The 15,764-nt window shown below is 40.7% G+C and overlaps 1 protein-coding gene across 6 annotated transcripts in view; it reads right to left on the bottom strand.

The window, feature by feature from the left end:
* The window catches only part of LOC128889200 (rap guanine nucleotide exchange factor 2-like), a 202,697-nt gene that overhangs the window by 59,256 nt on the left and 127,677 nt on the right, over nt 1-15,764 (bottom strand). For 4 of the 6 annotated variants that reach the window (XM_054146622.1, XM_054146618.1, XM_054146620.1 and 1 more), the window contains exon 2: nt 5,781-6,310. The exons of the other annotated variants lie outside the window; for them this stretch is intronic. In XM_054146622.1, coding sequence (XP_054002597.1) covers nt 5,781-6,085 — 305 coding nt within the window. In that variant the 5' untranslated portion in view covers nt 6,086-6,310. The remainder of the gene's footprint in view (nt 1-5,780; nt 6,311-15,764) is intronic. 6 annotated transcript variants of the gene reach the window in all.

Consider the following 15,764-nt stretch of genomic DNA (forward strand, 5'->3'; position numbering starts at 1 on the left):
TCTACTTACAATGTTTAGCTTTTAGAAACAGACTTGGCTTTCAATATACCTGGTAACAATATAGAGGAATTATTGTCAGCCTAGATTGGCATACGTCACTGCAGACAATTCTTTTTTTAATTAAAGACTGTTTCTAAATATACCGGTAGATAAAGTGTTAAGAAGGCACCCATGAACACTGTATAAAAGAAAAACTATATAAAAGTCAGGGTTTAATTCTACACACGTAAACAGTCACCTATACAAAAATACACAAACATTCAGATAAACAAAAAACTTGTCGACACGAACGAAAACCACGTAATCTGCGCCAGCAGCGAATGGATTAATCGCTCCAACTGTTCACAAAGCATCGACATTCGGTCGGCTGTCGACAATTTTTTCAATCCCGTCGATCAAATGGAATCGACCCAGGTCGAAAGTGTTCGGTGCATCGAAACCTCTCAAAAAATGAAAATCAACGACGAACGAAACCCCGACGATGGCGCGGCTGAAGAGCTGTCTGTCCATAATGAAACGATTATATAACCCGGTGGACGTCGATAGGGGCGACGTTACAGGGTTGATTCGCCACGGGTTCGAGCGATGGCGAAGCCTCGGGACGCGTCGTTTCGCGTCGAATTCAATTTTCCGTGGCGTACGCGCGCGTTGCCACGTGATGCGGCGCCGTTACGCATCGCGACGCCTCTTGTGTTCCAGCCAAAGGAGAACGGGGATGGACACACACGCGCGGGTCAAAAACCTTTGGCAACCTTACGTTCTGTTCCCGCTCGGTCCTCGTTCATCGTGCCACGTTTCGTTCGCTGGCTGTCGACATTCGCTTCATTTGTATTACGACTGCGCCAGCAGTATTAGCGAACGTAAGGTCAAGGAAGATTGCAACAGAAGATTGTTTATGATCGACTGCTTGCCAGCGGGAGCTTTCCTGAAGTAGAAGTGTTCAGAGGGGGAGAAAGGAGCGAGAAGTGCTTGATACACGGGGTACATCCTCATAGAGGGTGGATTGGGGACGGAGAAAGGGCACGAGAGTGATAACGAGGGTCACTGGTAATTTTAGTGGAAGTTTGTTTGCAATGTATGAGGAACTTTTTAAAAGGGACCGTAGCATTTTGGCGTGTGAGTGAGAAGAAGTGTTTGGTGTTATACACCGGGTATATCTTGCTGGAGGGTGGATTGAGGGCGGAGAAAGGGTACGAGAATAATAATGAGGCTCATTCGTAATTTTAGTGGAAGTGGTATGTTTGTTTGCATGTATAAAACGTTTTTTAAAAGGGACTGTAGGATTTCGGTTTTTAATAAGAAAATACGACTCCCATAGTTGTGACGTACATTTAATATGAATATGTACTGTCAAATTGGAAAATACAGTTTAATATATGGGAGGAGTTTAGTGCTCAAATTTTATTTAATTGTGTTTAACTTTGAATAAGAATGTGAACACTAAACTCCTCTCCAACATTAAATTGCGTTGCATAATCCAACAGTACACTTTTCCTCTGGCAATTAAAACAAAAACGAAATCAGTTCGAATTAAGTTAAGAGTAACCTCGCCTCTTTCTACTTCCAGATTACTTTTTCTCCAACCACGAGTACCCCATAAAACTTCACCTTTCACTTCTCGCCATAAATGACACATGTTAAAATTAGGAAAATAAGACATCTTTCTCAGCCGTCTCCAAATGTTTCTCACTTTCACCTCCGAGTTTGTTGGATCGTTTCATCCAACAAGATGGAGGAACCGCACGCCCCGTTGCGCAGCGCCGCTAATGACTGGGAATTAAATCTACGTTACACGATACTATACTTTAAGATGGAATTTACGAGCGATTTCATCATCGCTAAAGCCTAGCGACGACGCTAGATTTAACGATGCTTTACGATAGTTAGATGAAATCCTGTAAAATCCCCCGACCGAGAGAATGGCGGACGGCATGCGGGATCTACGAGCTGTTGAAACACCAAAGCTAGGCACAGGGGATTTTCATTTCACGTGGAAATCGGTTACATTCCATTACTGCTAATACCATTCGATAGTAATCGGTGCTTCGAGTCCTATGTCATTTAACGTTTGATTATCGTAAGTGCTCTTCCGGTGCACGGTGCTCTGACAACCCTTTCACCGTTTAACAAAGGGTCAGGTGAACGCTTTTTCACCGAAACCAGAATATCAACCCTTTGCAATCGCGTGTCTGCTCTCGGCCACCAAAACAAAAGTGTTCCGATAGTATTTCACAGTAAACACTGGGGAGTTAAATGGAATTCTTCAACCTTTCCTACTATATTAAAATAAATTTATGCTGACTCTTTATAATCTTGTATTATATTATCAATTTTCGTTCGATCAGCACGAAACCTCCAGTCAGTCTCATACAGATTCGTACCCTCTACGTATATTAAAGAAATTGTCTAAATTAAATAATAGGTTCGAAGTTTTCAAATAAATGTTTCATTATAAATATGTACACAGATAAACTTCACGCTTGTATATTACAGGGTGCCCCAGCCTAAGTGATACTGAGCTCTAACTCCAAAACTATCGGCCGAATGCAAAATTTCAAATATGGAAATTGCATGGTAAAATGGGGCTCGTGTTTCAGCGCGAAGGAATTTTTGTTAACTTTGTTATTTAACGAGATATGATGGCCAAGTTTCGTTTTTCAAATGGAACTATATATATATATATATTTTTTTTATACCATGCGATAGTACTTTTCAAGACAAATTCATTAAGCTTTAATGTATTTATCCGATTTTTATTAGTTTTCAAGCTATAACGCTTCAAAGTTTGCTAGCCTGGGACATTCAGTATGTCTCCAGATACCAACCTTCCCCGCTACCTTCCCATTCATATTTCTTTTGCCTGTGTTTCGCCCGAGTAGCCATGACCGCCGGTATATATGATCCTCACCGATTGATACGCTTCTGCCGAGTGTTTTCTTTTCCTCGGACCTCTTTCTCCTTCACTATCTGTCCTTTTCTACGTTCGACGCTCGACACGTGTCAAGTGTAAACACATAAAAACCTCAAGTGCAATGTTTTGGGTCTTCGATTTTGCATGTCTCCTTCAGTCGTTACTGTATTTTCTAATGTTTTGCCAACAAACTTCGAGTGTAGAGAAGGACAGCGAATGAAGAATATATATAGTAAATATGGTGCAAATTACGTCGTGTTTGGTCTCATTTTAATCAAAAAAATGCCAGGAATACGATGGTAACAGTTTTATAACAAAAACGGTAATAATAAAAAAAAGTTTGATCGTTGCATTAGCATTGTCTCATCGAGATATCCGATCCCGGATCATGTTACTGTCCATTTATCGTACAGAAACTTGTGCATTTAAGGAGACATTTATTTATTAAAGAAATCTTAAATACTAATCACCAAAATAATTTCCACCATTTTCTATCACTTTTTGCCAGTGTAAAGCCAGTTGTTCCCCTTTCAAAAAAATCCTTCGATTTCTCATTGAAAAACTTTTCAAAGTCGAAGATATTTTTATCATTTTTCGGTCCCCCTAATATAATGAAAAATTTGTTTGGAAACATCAAACCTTTTTTACATTTAAACAAATTCAGTCAATAAACACAGAGGGTACGAATATTTATGGGACTGGCTGTATGCCCATCATCTGTAAAATCAATCCTGTATCCTGGTGCTAAGTGGGACATCGTCGGTTAAAGACCAGTCGCCCGACGGAAGTCACCAAACGTGAAAACTGGCGTTACTAGATACCCCCGTAAAAATTGTACCTAACAAGTTTTACTGTTCAGCGCTGCGACAAATCGTGCACCGTCATAAACACGGATCGATGAGAGACTCGGACGGTTCTCTCTTTACGTCCCAGTTTCGCCGATCATTTCTAAAGAAGAGTCACCGTTGTAATTTCCTTCGGAAAGTGGCTCCGCGTCCGCGAAATGTCCCTGCCAAGCGATTTCATTGGCGGACATTCGCATGCCGGAACGTCTTTCCTCGGCCACTTCGTGAAATAATGTACCCCATTTCAACCGGACCCAAGACTGCGTATCTACTCGACCTAATGAAATATTTCTGAGCGGGCGCCGCAACCTATATTAGTTTCCCCGTCGTTTTCCTTCTTTATTAGCGACCTAACTGTTTCTCGACAGCGACGATAAAACGACGAAATTGTCAACCGGTTGCACGTATTCCCATGACCTCGTGAGAAGAGGGATATCGCGTTAGACGCTCACGCCACTTTCGTGGGACGCTTAAAGTCCGAGTTTAATTCAGTTGGGATGAGACTGACGCGACTTTTACTGGCCGACTCTGCTCGGGTTAAAACAATATCGTTCATAAATTTACGATGCGGTGCGCGTGACTCGAGTGAGGAAGTGTTATTGCCCACAGTTTTCAGCGCTGGGAGCAAGCGTAATTTCGGTTTACGTTGCGATGGGCAATCGGAGTCGTTTTAAGTGTCTTAAATGAACACTCGTGGTTCTCTTCGAGCTCCACATCTGCGGTTCTTTTCCAGTTTGGGGAGGAATGATAAATAAGTCACGGTGAAATTAAATCCCTTGCTCTCTGGATTTAATTGATGGAACTGTTTCGGAGAAAGTATGTTCTTTTATTTACCGAGATAAAAGATTTTAGAGGTACATAGAAACAGATAGGTACAAAGAAAGATAAAGATTAATATTTTCAAGAATTCTGATAGGTAGACTGTGTACTTTAATATACACACACATGGAGAACAGATGAAGAAATCTAACTCTCACTCTGCCTAGACAATTTTTAATTTCTATCTACTTCGAACAAAAATAAAATCCACTTCATACCCTCTCTAAGACTTAGAAAAAAAAAAAAAAAAGAAATAGTCTCACTTTCAAAAAATTTCAATAAACCCCTGAAGACGCTAAAAAATATGCTCTTTCATAATTTCACAACAGCGTCCCTAGAACCACCGACTCTCGATCGACTTATTTCGGGCCCCGATGTCAATCGACGCGAGATCCATATCGGTAAATTTCAATCGAAGCATTGACCCGCTACAACGTTGTAATTTAATATGTCTCGCCGCGAAGTCCGGTGGAAAAAAGATTAAAAAAAGAAGAGTGGCCGAGAGGCGCGGAGGCGAAGATATACGGTCGTCGTGCTTTTATGGAGATTAATTGAAATATATTCGAATTGTAACGCACGTCCGTCCGGGAACGTGTTACGGTGATTTATACGTCGGATAAATTTTCGTTGCGACGCTGCATCAATAAAAGATGCGGCGTCAGCGTGCGTCGATTTCGAACACGTTTCGCGAGGTCGTGTAATTCGACAAGAGGGAGACGGAGAATTGATTTATGTCAAAGCTGTGCGACCACGAAGTTTGTTACGTTGATATTATATTTGTATTAATTTTGCAGAGATGGAAAGCGGCTAGAGCGATTGGATACGCAGGTAGAGCGACTCCAGACACCCTTACCAAGTGTTGCTGTTGCTCGATGACCGTATTTTATTATTTACGTGTCATGTCTTCAGTTTCAATTTGTATAAATTTGTATAAATTTTATAATTACGGAAGTGATAGGGTTCTATGATGGGAATTATACTGAATATAATTAAATTTGAATAATTGTTACGAAATATTCTAAAAACATAGAAATTTAAACTAATAAAAATATATATAGATAAATATAATTTTCTGCTACATATGGGCTACTCTTCCGCGCAAATCTTCCACCCTTTCGTGTCTACTTCTCCTGACTTTCGTCAGAACTGACCAAACAGATTTCAGAATAAACAGAGGGATAAAAATGAAGTTTTCCAAGACTCACCACACGGAGAACCGTCTTCTGGGGAAGGCTGGCGGGGGCGGGGGTTGAGCGCGATGACTCCTATCGACGGATTCACTCCTCAGGGCCTGGACCGCTTTGGGCACAGCCCTGAACGGCTCCTGGGGAGCTCTGGCGATCATGCTCGAGGGCAGATTGCCATTGCCGACGGTGTCGTTGAAATTGCTCGCGCCGACGGTTCCGCCGCCGTGGAAGCTGTTCCATCTTCTGACAGGACCCCTATTAGCGACATGGTGTCCGCTTCCTGGGCCGCTGGGGCCGCGCAGTTGGCTCGTGTGCTTGTGCATCCTCTCCTCACCGCTCGGTAATCCTCCAGGACTCGTACCACACCTCCTTCACCTCCATCCTTTACCTCCTTCCTTTTGTTTTTTTTATTTCGTCATTTGTCACCGTCGACTACATCCTTCGAACGGTCCCGTTTGGCAACGTTCCTCTATCCTTTCGAGAACGGTCGACGACACGGGGGCTCGGAGGGAACTCGTCCAAGTACTTTCAGGACAGCATTCGTGGCTCTGTTCAAAGAAGGTCGAATTTTCGAGTTAAGTTCACCGGTTTCCCGGATGGATGTCCGCGAACCAGGCTCGCTCGTCGATCGACGTTTGCACCGCTCGAGCCGAGGGTGGTTTCCTGAGTTGCTCGTCGATCGGTTTCCGATGAAACGCGGCTACCCCGACGTCGAGTGCGATGGAAAGCTCTTTCTGCTTTTTTTCTCGGGGCTTGAGAGAGTCTTTTCGCGCGGAGGTGATCAATTTCAGTTCGAAGAGATAGTTAAGATTGAGTATACGTGGGAGTGCATCAATTGGTAGCTTCTTGGGATATGATTTTATATGGTACTGACCCTTTGAGGCAGGATTTTTATTTTATTTTTAGGAAATTCATATGTAAGTTGATTAATACTCAAGCTGAACAATAAATAATTGATCTTGTTGAGCTAGCAGATGTCCCATCAAATAAAACTATTCTCATTCAACACACCTTTACCTAAGTACTTTAATTTATTTTTATTTAGTTATAAGGGACGATGGAGTTTATGCAAATGTAACACCTACTACATTAAAATATCTTCCGTAGTCTTTTTTACGATGTTCATTTATTTCTTTTTTATTCTCTGACAACCCAATTAGGGATGTCAGCATATTACTATATCTTTGAAAATAGAGCGAGTGAACGAGTGAGATTTATTTATGAGGGTGCATAGTCATATATCGTGATCGTAACATCAAAAATTAACAGATTTCACGCTCATCGTAAGAATCAAGAGATAGAAAATCAAACTCAGTAAAAAGCTTTCCTTCGTTAGCACCCCTCGTATTCCAGTATCTCATATCTATCCATTTGTCCTTGTCTCTATCCATGCTTCATTGTATGTCACAAACGTTACATTTCTCTGTTAGCAACCCCCTTATTTGGAAAATAAAATGATTTTCAATTATAAAATATCATCAGTCTTACATTCCTTCTTTATAATTATCCTTATTTGACTTTGCTTAAGTATCTATCTTCATCATTCTCGTATCTTCATCATCCCCATCAGGGATGCCAATAGTTCGTTTTGGGGCCCACTGGCCCCCTATAGCTCGGGTACCTCGGGATCGCTAAGCCCCGTACTGTTGCTACAATCAGACATAGCTACAGTCCCTGAGGGCCCTTGTTAATGTAAAGTCAGCAGTAGCTGTCAGTGGAGAATATTTGAGAACCCCTAGCTTGTATGCTCCAAACGAGGAGACGCGACGACACACAACAAGCGCTAGCCATCGTTCGAAAAGCACGTACGTAATTCACGCTGTCGCGGCGAAACCGATGGCGGGAGGTCGAGAATTCTCACTCGAGGCTCGATCTCAATTAAACGAAAAGCTGGCAACGTTGACGCGGAGTTTTTCCAGCTTTCGTTCAGAAAGTGCCGCCCACTTCGAATATCAACGATAACTCTACCGCTATCGAACCAAAGATGCCACTCTTTATATCAACATCTCCCCATTATTCCATCAGATTCAAAAAAGAAAATTAAATGTAGCACTGCCTGGTACAGGGAAATCGCTACATGAAATTTCATGATTTTCTAATAAGTTTGTCCTGAGGTATGAAAGTTAACAGAGACCGACATGCTGATACGTAGGGGTAGGATTAAAAAACAAAACATTATAATATCAATGCACTGTATTTGTATAGGTATTACTGAATCAAATATCATGATTATCTGATAACCACTCATGAGATATAACGATAAACTGAAACCAACATACATACCTATATTGACACACCTACTTTAAATGCAGAATTAAAAAAAAAATGTAATAGCATCGAAATTATTTAGAATTACTACACAGAATTTCAACATTTTTTGACAAACCACTTCTCGTACATACAGCTAAACAGGGATCCACACATAAACACACCCATACATACATATACAATTTTTTTCTAAATCTAATATCACACTAAAGACCCTTTGGAAAACTCTTTCCATTATACCTTGAGAAATATTTTACTCCAGCCCACAAATTTTGACCTTCGTTCAATGAATACAATAAACTACATACTTACAACTCGGAATTTTCATCTAGATAACGATTTTGCCCACCACTGTAAATCGAAGAGTCACCGTTTTTGTGCGAAGAGGAGCCAGACGAAGCAACTGTTTTCCCACTGGATCCCTAGGACGAATCCGACACGATTTTATTACGTGACTAATCTGTTTCCATAGTATCGCATCCGAGGTATGTACGTACTCGTTACAGCGAATAACGGCGTCGCGATGGCGTTCCCGCGTTTCTATCCGAGCCAGGAACGGCTTATCAATTTTGACCGTTTGCACCGGCGCTCCGATAACAAGGGGGAGGATGGTCGCCGATAAAATTCGAGACAGCCATAAAGGAATCGAGTGTCGCGCGGATGGCGACGTCGTATCTCCTCGAACCGATAAGTCCTTTGATTCTCCTTACGATTTCGTGGGGGAGAGGGGAGAGGGGAGAGTGGAGAGGGGAGAGGGGAGAGGAGAGAGAGAGAGAGAGAAAGTGGTCGATAAACAGGCCGATGGTTTTCTGATAATGACACAATGAAATCGTGCTGGGAACAAACCGACTGTGATCGTGATTCCTTTCGATGTTACGAATGTCGACGATAGCGGAAATATGAAATTTGCACGCCATCGAGTCGTGTTATCGAGAGGAATGTGTGAGGAGATAACGGAGAGAGTTTTCCGGGAAGGTTCAATGGCTGCTGAAAAATTGTAACTTTTAGGAAATTTATACCTTTGCTTTGAATTATTTTATGTTTTGTTGCTTTTGTTGGGAAAGTATATTTGATAAGGAGTGCGGTTGATAAGAAACTAGAAGTTTTTGGAAATTGATGTTTTTAGTCCAGACCTGATTCGATCTCCAATCTCTTTTCATAAGACGAAATTATATATATAATTATCATAAGACGATTATTACTGTTTATGATATACAGAAAGTGTTAGTATAAAATATTAAAGAGAATTTAGAAAGAATGAAGAAGAACAGATTTCCATACCTTATTTACTGAATGTTATTAATGATTATCTTTATTCTCTATAGTTTTCCCCAATATAAATATTCCTTTAATATTATCTGCAATCACATTCTAATTTTTTCACTCCAAACACGAGGAAACCCCCTTGACGCAACTAAGGGGTCGCGATCCATAGTTTAAGAAGCTCTACAATGGAGTACTGCGTCACAAAATGATCGTGATTCAGGCCTGTTCCGATTCAGTAACAGGGACAAGTAATTGCTTTCATTTTCATCTAAAAATGAACGACGTAGAACAATTATAAGTGAAGGAAAAATTCGATCAATCAGTAAACTAGTACTCTACTTCACTAATTATTTTCTTCTCACCCCCATTTTTTCCCAAATTTCCAAGAATACAAGATATTTGTTTACACGCAGGGATGAATCTTCTGTATACCTTTAGGTATTACAATGATATTCAAAATTTAAAATTACGCGAAAGTCCAGAGTTTGAACTGGAATGTCTACTGATGTTTCGTAATGAATGTTCCACATAAATGTCCCCCGTCGGTGATGCATCGTCTAAAATGACCCCGGAGTGGTGCTATTACTCCCGAAACCATGGAAGGAGCATGGCAATCTGTCATTGGTCGTTTCAGACGATGCATCGCCGCCGCGGGACATCATATCGGACATTTATTATAATAAATCGGTGACCTTTCGAATGAAAATTTCGTCTGCAAAATATTCACCACTCGAAACCAAGAATTAATTTCGTATAAAATCTGTCTAAATTACATTCAGAAGAAGAGTCAGGCGATCCTTATTTCCTTGGAGAACTCTCACGCTTCCTTATTCGTTCGATACTTCTCAAATGCAATTCTCACGCGAAACACTCTGAATAGTACGAGAACAAGACTGGCCGCTAAGTATACGCTTAAAAAAGCGCAGCAAAACAGTCGAAACCCTGAACTACAGCCCTAAAATTTCGTTCAACTTGTTCATCCCCTGATTCTCTTCGAATCGATTCCTTTATACTACCTCACGGCTTGTCCCAAGGCCGGTGAGAATGTTTCAAAGGTTTCGCTGCGTAACAATTTAGCGCGCCTAGGCAATTTAGTTCAGAGCCACGTAAAATTAAATAAGGACAATTTTAGCGTATACATCATACGTTCAGTTTACATGAACGAGCACAGGAAATGATTCGGTAATATCTCCTCCGATAATAAAAATTCTAAAAGTATTACAAGTAAAACTTTTAATAATCGAAACATTTAAATAAAGTAATTCATACTTCTGCTTAAAATAATACACGCATAACAATTTAATATAATTAAAAGTAATTTCAACTCTGCTTGTTTCTCTATTTGCGTAGCATTTCCAATATCTCTAATAATACTCGCATTACTGCATTACTGTAACCAATGCTGACGCAGTTATTAAGGTCAAAAACCGTCACGTATGCGAACATATTAAAATATTTACATCCATCGAAACCATGAATAAATAACCGTCGATAATATTCCAAAAAACGATCATTCGAGCCCTCGGTTTTATATTTATTCCAAATATTGCTCTCTACTTTCCACATTTCGAAATCTTTCCGTCCAAATATTTCACAAAATAAATGTTACAGCGGGGGACACGGTTTGACGTTTAATATCGACTGCCTCGTACGGCCTTCGATCGCAAAGGGTTGAAAACCCTGGGTGCGTAGGCGGGAAGAGGAAAAATAGAGGGAGAAGGGAAGGAGAAGGGTAGGGAAAAAAGAGCGACGTCGTGAAAACTGTTGGCGCACGCGTCTCATGGATTTCCGCGGATCCGACGAGGCAGAAATCCGAAAGACACGGGGATTACCTGGGGATACACCGTGGGAAAGTCTTAGTAACGGCGCACAGTGAAGTGCATAAGAGGTCCCCGAGGAGGAATAGGTTTAAGGAGAAGGGTAGGAGTAGGTAGACTTTCTCGAGCGGTGTATAGAAATTCAGTGAGCTTGCAAAACCTCTTGAGCACGCGCTCGAGAAGCGGCTCGTCTTCTCCTTGTCGCTGCGCCGTGGAAACGTACGAAACACTGGGCGAGGGCGAGGTCTTTTTGTACCCAGGGCTAGGTGCTGTCGACAAATTGACAGTGGATGAAATAAAAATGTCCGTCGGACTTGCTCTTGTTTGCGGCGCGACACGAGCCACTCGAGAACTGGCTCTGGCGTTGGGCTTTCCGATTTTTCGATGGAATTGGATGAGAAAATTGTCGGGTGGAAAATAAAGTAGTGGCTCGTGAGTTGAATAAATAAATTGCAATCGGGAATAGTTGGTCGAATCAGTGTGTAGAATTATTATTAATATTAATATCTTGGGAATAGAATTAATATAAATGCTAATCGTGCAGCATTAGCATTATTATTATTCTTTTGAAGTTAGAATTAATATTAATGTTTAGAATTTGAATTGATGTTAATATTCATCGTGCAGAATTAGCATTGGTTATTATTGTTATGAAATTAGAATTGATATTAATCTCCTCTCTTGATATTAATACTAATTATCTCAACAATTGTATTACGTCTTCTGCGATACATGAAATTGGAATCTAGAGAAACCGAATTGAGGAGAAAGTAATGTCACAGGAAGTCAGATGTTATCGAACAGTTCAACTCCTTCCTCGACCACTTTTCTCCGCTGTCAATCACGAGAATATATCAGTAGATTAAATTGCATGATTCATTCTGTACAAAGCTATCCGAACATCCTACAGTGGAAATTTTTCGAAGTAAACTCAAACAAATCGATAAAAAATGCTGGCAATCGAGGGGTAGGGGTGATACGAAAGGAAAGTGTCAAAGTTGCCTTTTTTTTTGCTGCAGAGTCAATTAATCGCTCCTTCGTATTCCACGACCTTTTTTCAACTTTCTTTTTACGAGAAACGTGGACTTCTCAAAGGGTAGCTCGCGATATTTCACGACATGCAATAAAACGAGTGGCACAGTTCAGAACTATGAAAACGGAATACGAGGAATGAAAGGCATTATCATATGCGATATTCGAGTCATGAAGTTCTAAAAAATTTAATTAACAAAGTGCAAAATAAGTGCTTTTTTTAAGAACTGTTTCATGGGACGTGAAAATGGGACATAGTCGCGACGAGGACTGCGTAATTTCAGTTTGTGGAGTTCCAAGCAATCTCAGAAACGAAGTTCAATATTTATTAAATCACCAGCTTTAGTAAAAGGCTTAATATAAAAATAAAGGACACAAGAAGAACACGTTTTCCAATTATCTAACCTCACAGTTGTCAACGATCCACTCCACCTAAATGCAAAGCAAAGATGGCCACCTAACACTCCACCTTCCGGAAGTCACATTTGGAGTAGTCTTCAAGAACCCACCGAAAAAAGAAACATTGACCCACGAAGCGAAGTTAGCCGGTGGAGAAATTTCTACGAGACCTAGTCGCCAACAGCAGACGGTTTTTATCGAGCCACCATTAGTAGTCGTTTAAACATTCTCGCGCGGGGGTGAAGTGTTTGCCAACGCGTCTACGTAAACGTGCCCTGCAAAAATTCCATGGACTGCACCAGAACCAACGAGCCAGGGATCGTCGTCGTTTCAACGAGACGTGGGACTGAGAGGGGAAACTGCAGGAAATTTCTGACTTTACAGCCCCTACCTGGGAACGTGTCCGAAGGGAGATGGACGTGATTCCGCAGGTGCGACGGCTTTTCAGGTAAACTGATCCCTCAACCAGTCCTTCGATCTCGACAGTTCCTCGAGGGAAGTTTCTCGAAGGAAGGATGGTTTCTCTAAAAAAAATTAGCGATTCCTATTTCATTTATTATTCATAAGTTTCATCGAAGAGGAGCTCGATCTACGATATTTTATTTTCATTTTTATGTCCTCGCAATATTAAATGGGGTATTACATGGAGAACTCCTGTGAAACATTGTTTAAAATTGTTAATGGATCTAAATGTCAGCCTATGACTCTCGAACTAATGCAATTAGTACGAGATAATTTTGTCCTATGATATTCGAGAGTGCTTAATTCCTGTTACACGTGTTGAAAGCTTCAAATGCATCACGTAGAATGTATGACATATTATTTCACAGTTCTCGAACCTAAATTACCTGGGAAATGTTTCATTGGAGTTGGGAAAGTGGAATTATGATTAAAAATAAGAATAAGCTATCGAAACTATGTATAATTGTAAACATTCGATATGAATTTGAAATTATAAATATTACGTACAAAGCTGACAAAGTTCGTTAAATTGAATAATTAAATCGGTTTATAAACTAAACTGTTATTCCACGTTTTCGATTAATTTCCAAATCAGTTTCTCGTTGAATTGTTCGCAAAGTCAATTTGTCTTCCAAATAACGAGTCGGGACGTCGGAGAAACGCAGCCCCGGCGACGAACGTGTTAATCAATCTTTGCTAACAGACAATTAACCTATATTGGTCCCTCGATTATCACGGCTTTTTATTCTATTTATCGCATGCACCAAGCTTAAGTATGTCGCTCGTTTATCAGTCGCGACTTCGTTCCACGGCGAAACATTTTCGCGTTACAGTTCGCCCTATCTATTATTGTCGCGAACTTTGGAGACAAAAGGAATCCTCTTGATAATGAAAACTTCATCGTGGTGGCGGTCGAGCCACCAGTTAACAGCGAGCCAACGCTACAGAAAGAGAGGGGGGGGGGGGGGGTTGGAAGGGGCAATATTTTTTATCGCGACGAACATTTCGAATAAAGAAGAAAAGATAACAAATTGCAACTCAGTTAAGCAAAACATCTTTCCCTGAATGTAATATTTATTTGTAACTGTATTGGACATTTTATTATTCATCCTACGGTTTCACCTTCGTATTGAATTATGCATTTAACTTATTCCTGAAGAGGATCCAAAGCGTGGTCGAAACGTAAACTGAATAGTAAACATTGTATTCAGGAACAGCATTTCCTATGTCAACATTGAATTTGCTCCTACAACAAAATCTAATCATATTACAGAGCAAAATGAAGGTCCTTTACATGTAATTTTAGAAGACAACCCACTTGTTATTAATTATTTGCTGAAATAATTGACGAAGTTACCGCGATACCGAACATGAAAATCTATTTCACGCTGAACGAATAACAGGCTTGATAATATTTGAATGGAATAAACGTTGAGAATGGATCGCTATACGGTATTTCCTTTAGTCCATTGTTCGAATAAAACTTTGCCCATCACTTGGAGCGAAGACAATTCGAGGAGCTACACGTGGGACCGTGAATGCGCGTAGGAACGATAAGCTGGAACTATGCAGAAGAAACTTCAATTTCCAGCCAGAATACACGGACCGTGTCTTCCGGTACAACGATCGCGCTGGATTATTAATTCTAATTGTTCCGAGGCCTCCGCTGCGCCACTCCTTTTTTCCACTCGCGAACGTACCTACGCGTTTACTGATTTTATGGGAATTTAGGCGCGGAATCGCCGAACGTACTAACTAACGCGAACTTGATGAACAGATTAACTCGAGACAACACGCTGGTAGCCTGTCGCGACCGGAAGTTTACTTGTTACGGTAATGGAGCGTTAATTGAATTTTATTTCAGCTTGCTTCGGGAAAGAAACATGACACAACATTGCGCGCTCCAATGCAGATCCGCGCCGATGCAAATTACCGTATGGTAATTTTAAAAGTTCGAGCACTGTGGAGCAAATGCATCGAGTATAACTCTGTCTTTATACTTGAGAACATAATTACAGAATATATTTTTTCATTGACACGTAGAGGTATATTTCACATATTAATTTGAATAGCAGAACAATGCCATAAACTTGATGACCTAATACAAGTTTCGTGACAAATGAGATTAAAATTGCCTTGAACATCCTGGTAGCTTATATTTAAAAAAAAATATTCTGTCGAGAAGATTGATAATTTTGGACCCAAGAGAAATAATAATCGCAAGGCCACCTTGGCACGAACTCGTGGGATGACCTAATACAAGTTTCATGTTAAGTGAAAATAAGATTGACTTGAAAATCCAAGTAATATATATTTAAAGAAAAATATTCAATCCAACAATTTTGGACTCAAGAGAAACAACAATCCTGAGACCACCAATAACGTATTCCAGCGACGAGTTCCAGTATAGCATGTTTGAATTGTTAAGTGAAGTCGAATCAAAGCTGCCGAGATCGTAGATCAACCACGCGCGAGGCGGTGCTGAAAGCTACGCGAAATGTATGCCCAATCGTCGTTTACCGTAAGTTTTCTCAACTCGAAATAGCTCGTAATTCTTCTTACAAACCTCTCGCCGTGGATATGAACGCGTACAGTTTCACGACAGCGTTGCCTTCCCAACGAAAGTGCTCCCGACTTGTCCAAGGAAATCTCGTGACCGAAACGGAGTCACGCGATCACGTTGGATTGATTATTTATCAGTGGCTGCTGTCTCTAACGACTCGGCTAAACTGCCAAGAATTGCGTTCGTGCGACCAAA

Source organism: Hylaeus anthracinus, unplaced genomic scaffold, assembly GCF_026225885.1.
Source record: "Hylaeus anthracinus isolate JK02 unplaced genomic scaffold, UHH_iyHylAnth1.0_haploid 11997, whole genome shotgun sequence".
In the NCBI taxonomy this organism is placed as follows: domain Eukaryota; kingdom Metazoa; phylum Arthropoda; class Insecta; order Hymenoptera; family Colletidae; genus Hylaeus; species Hylaeus anthracinus.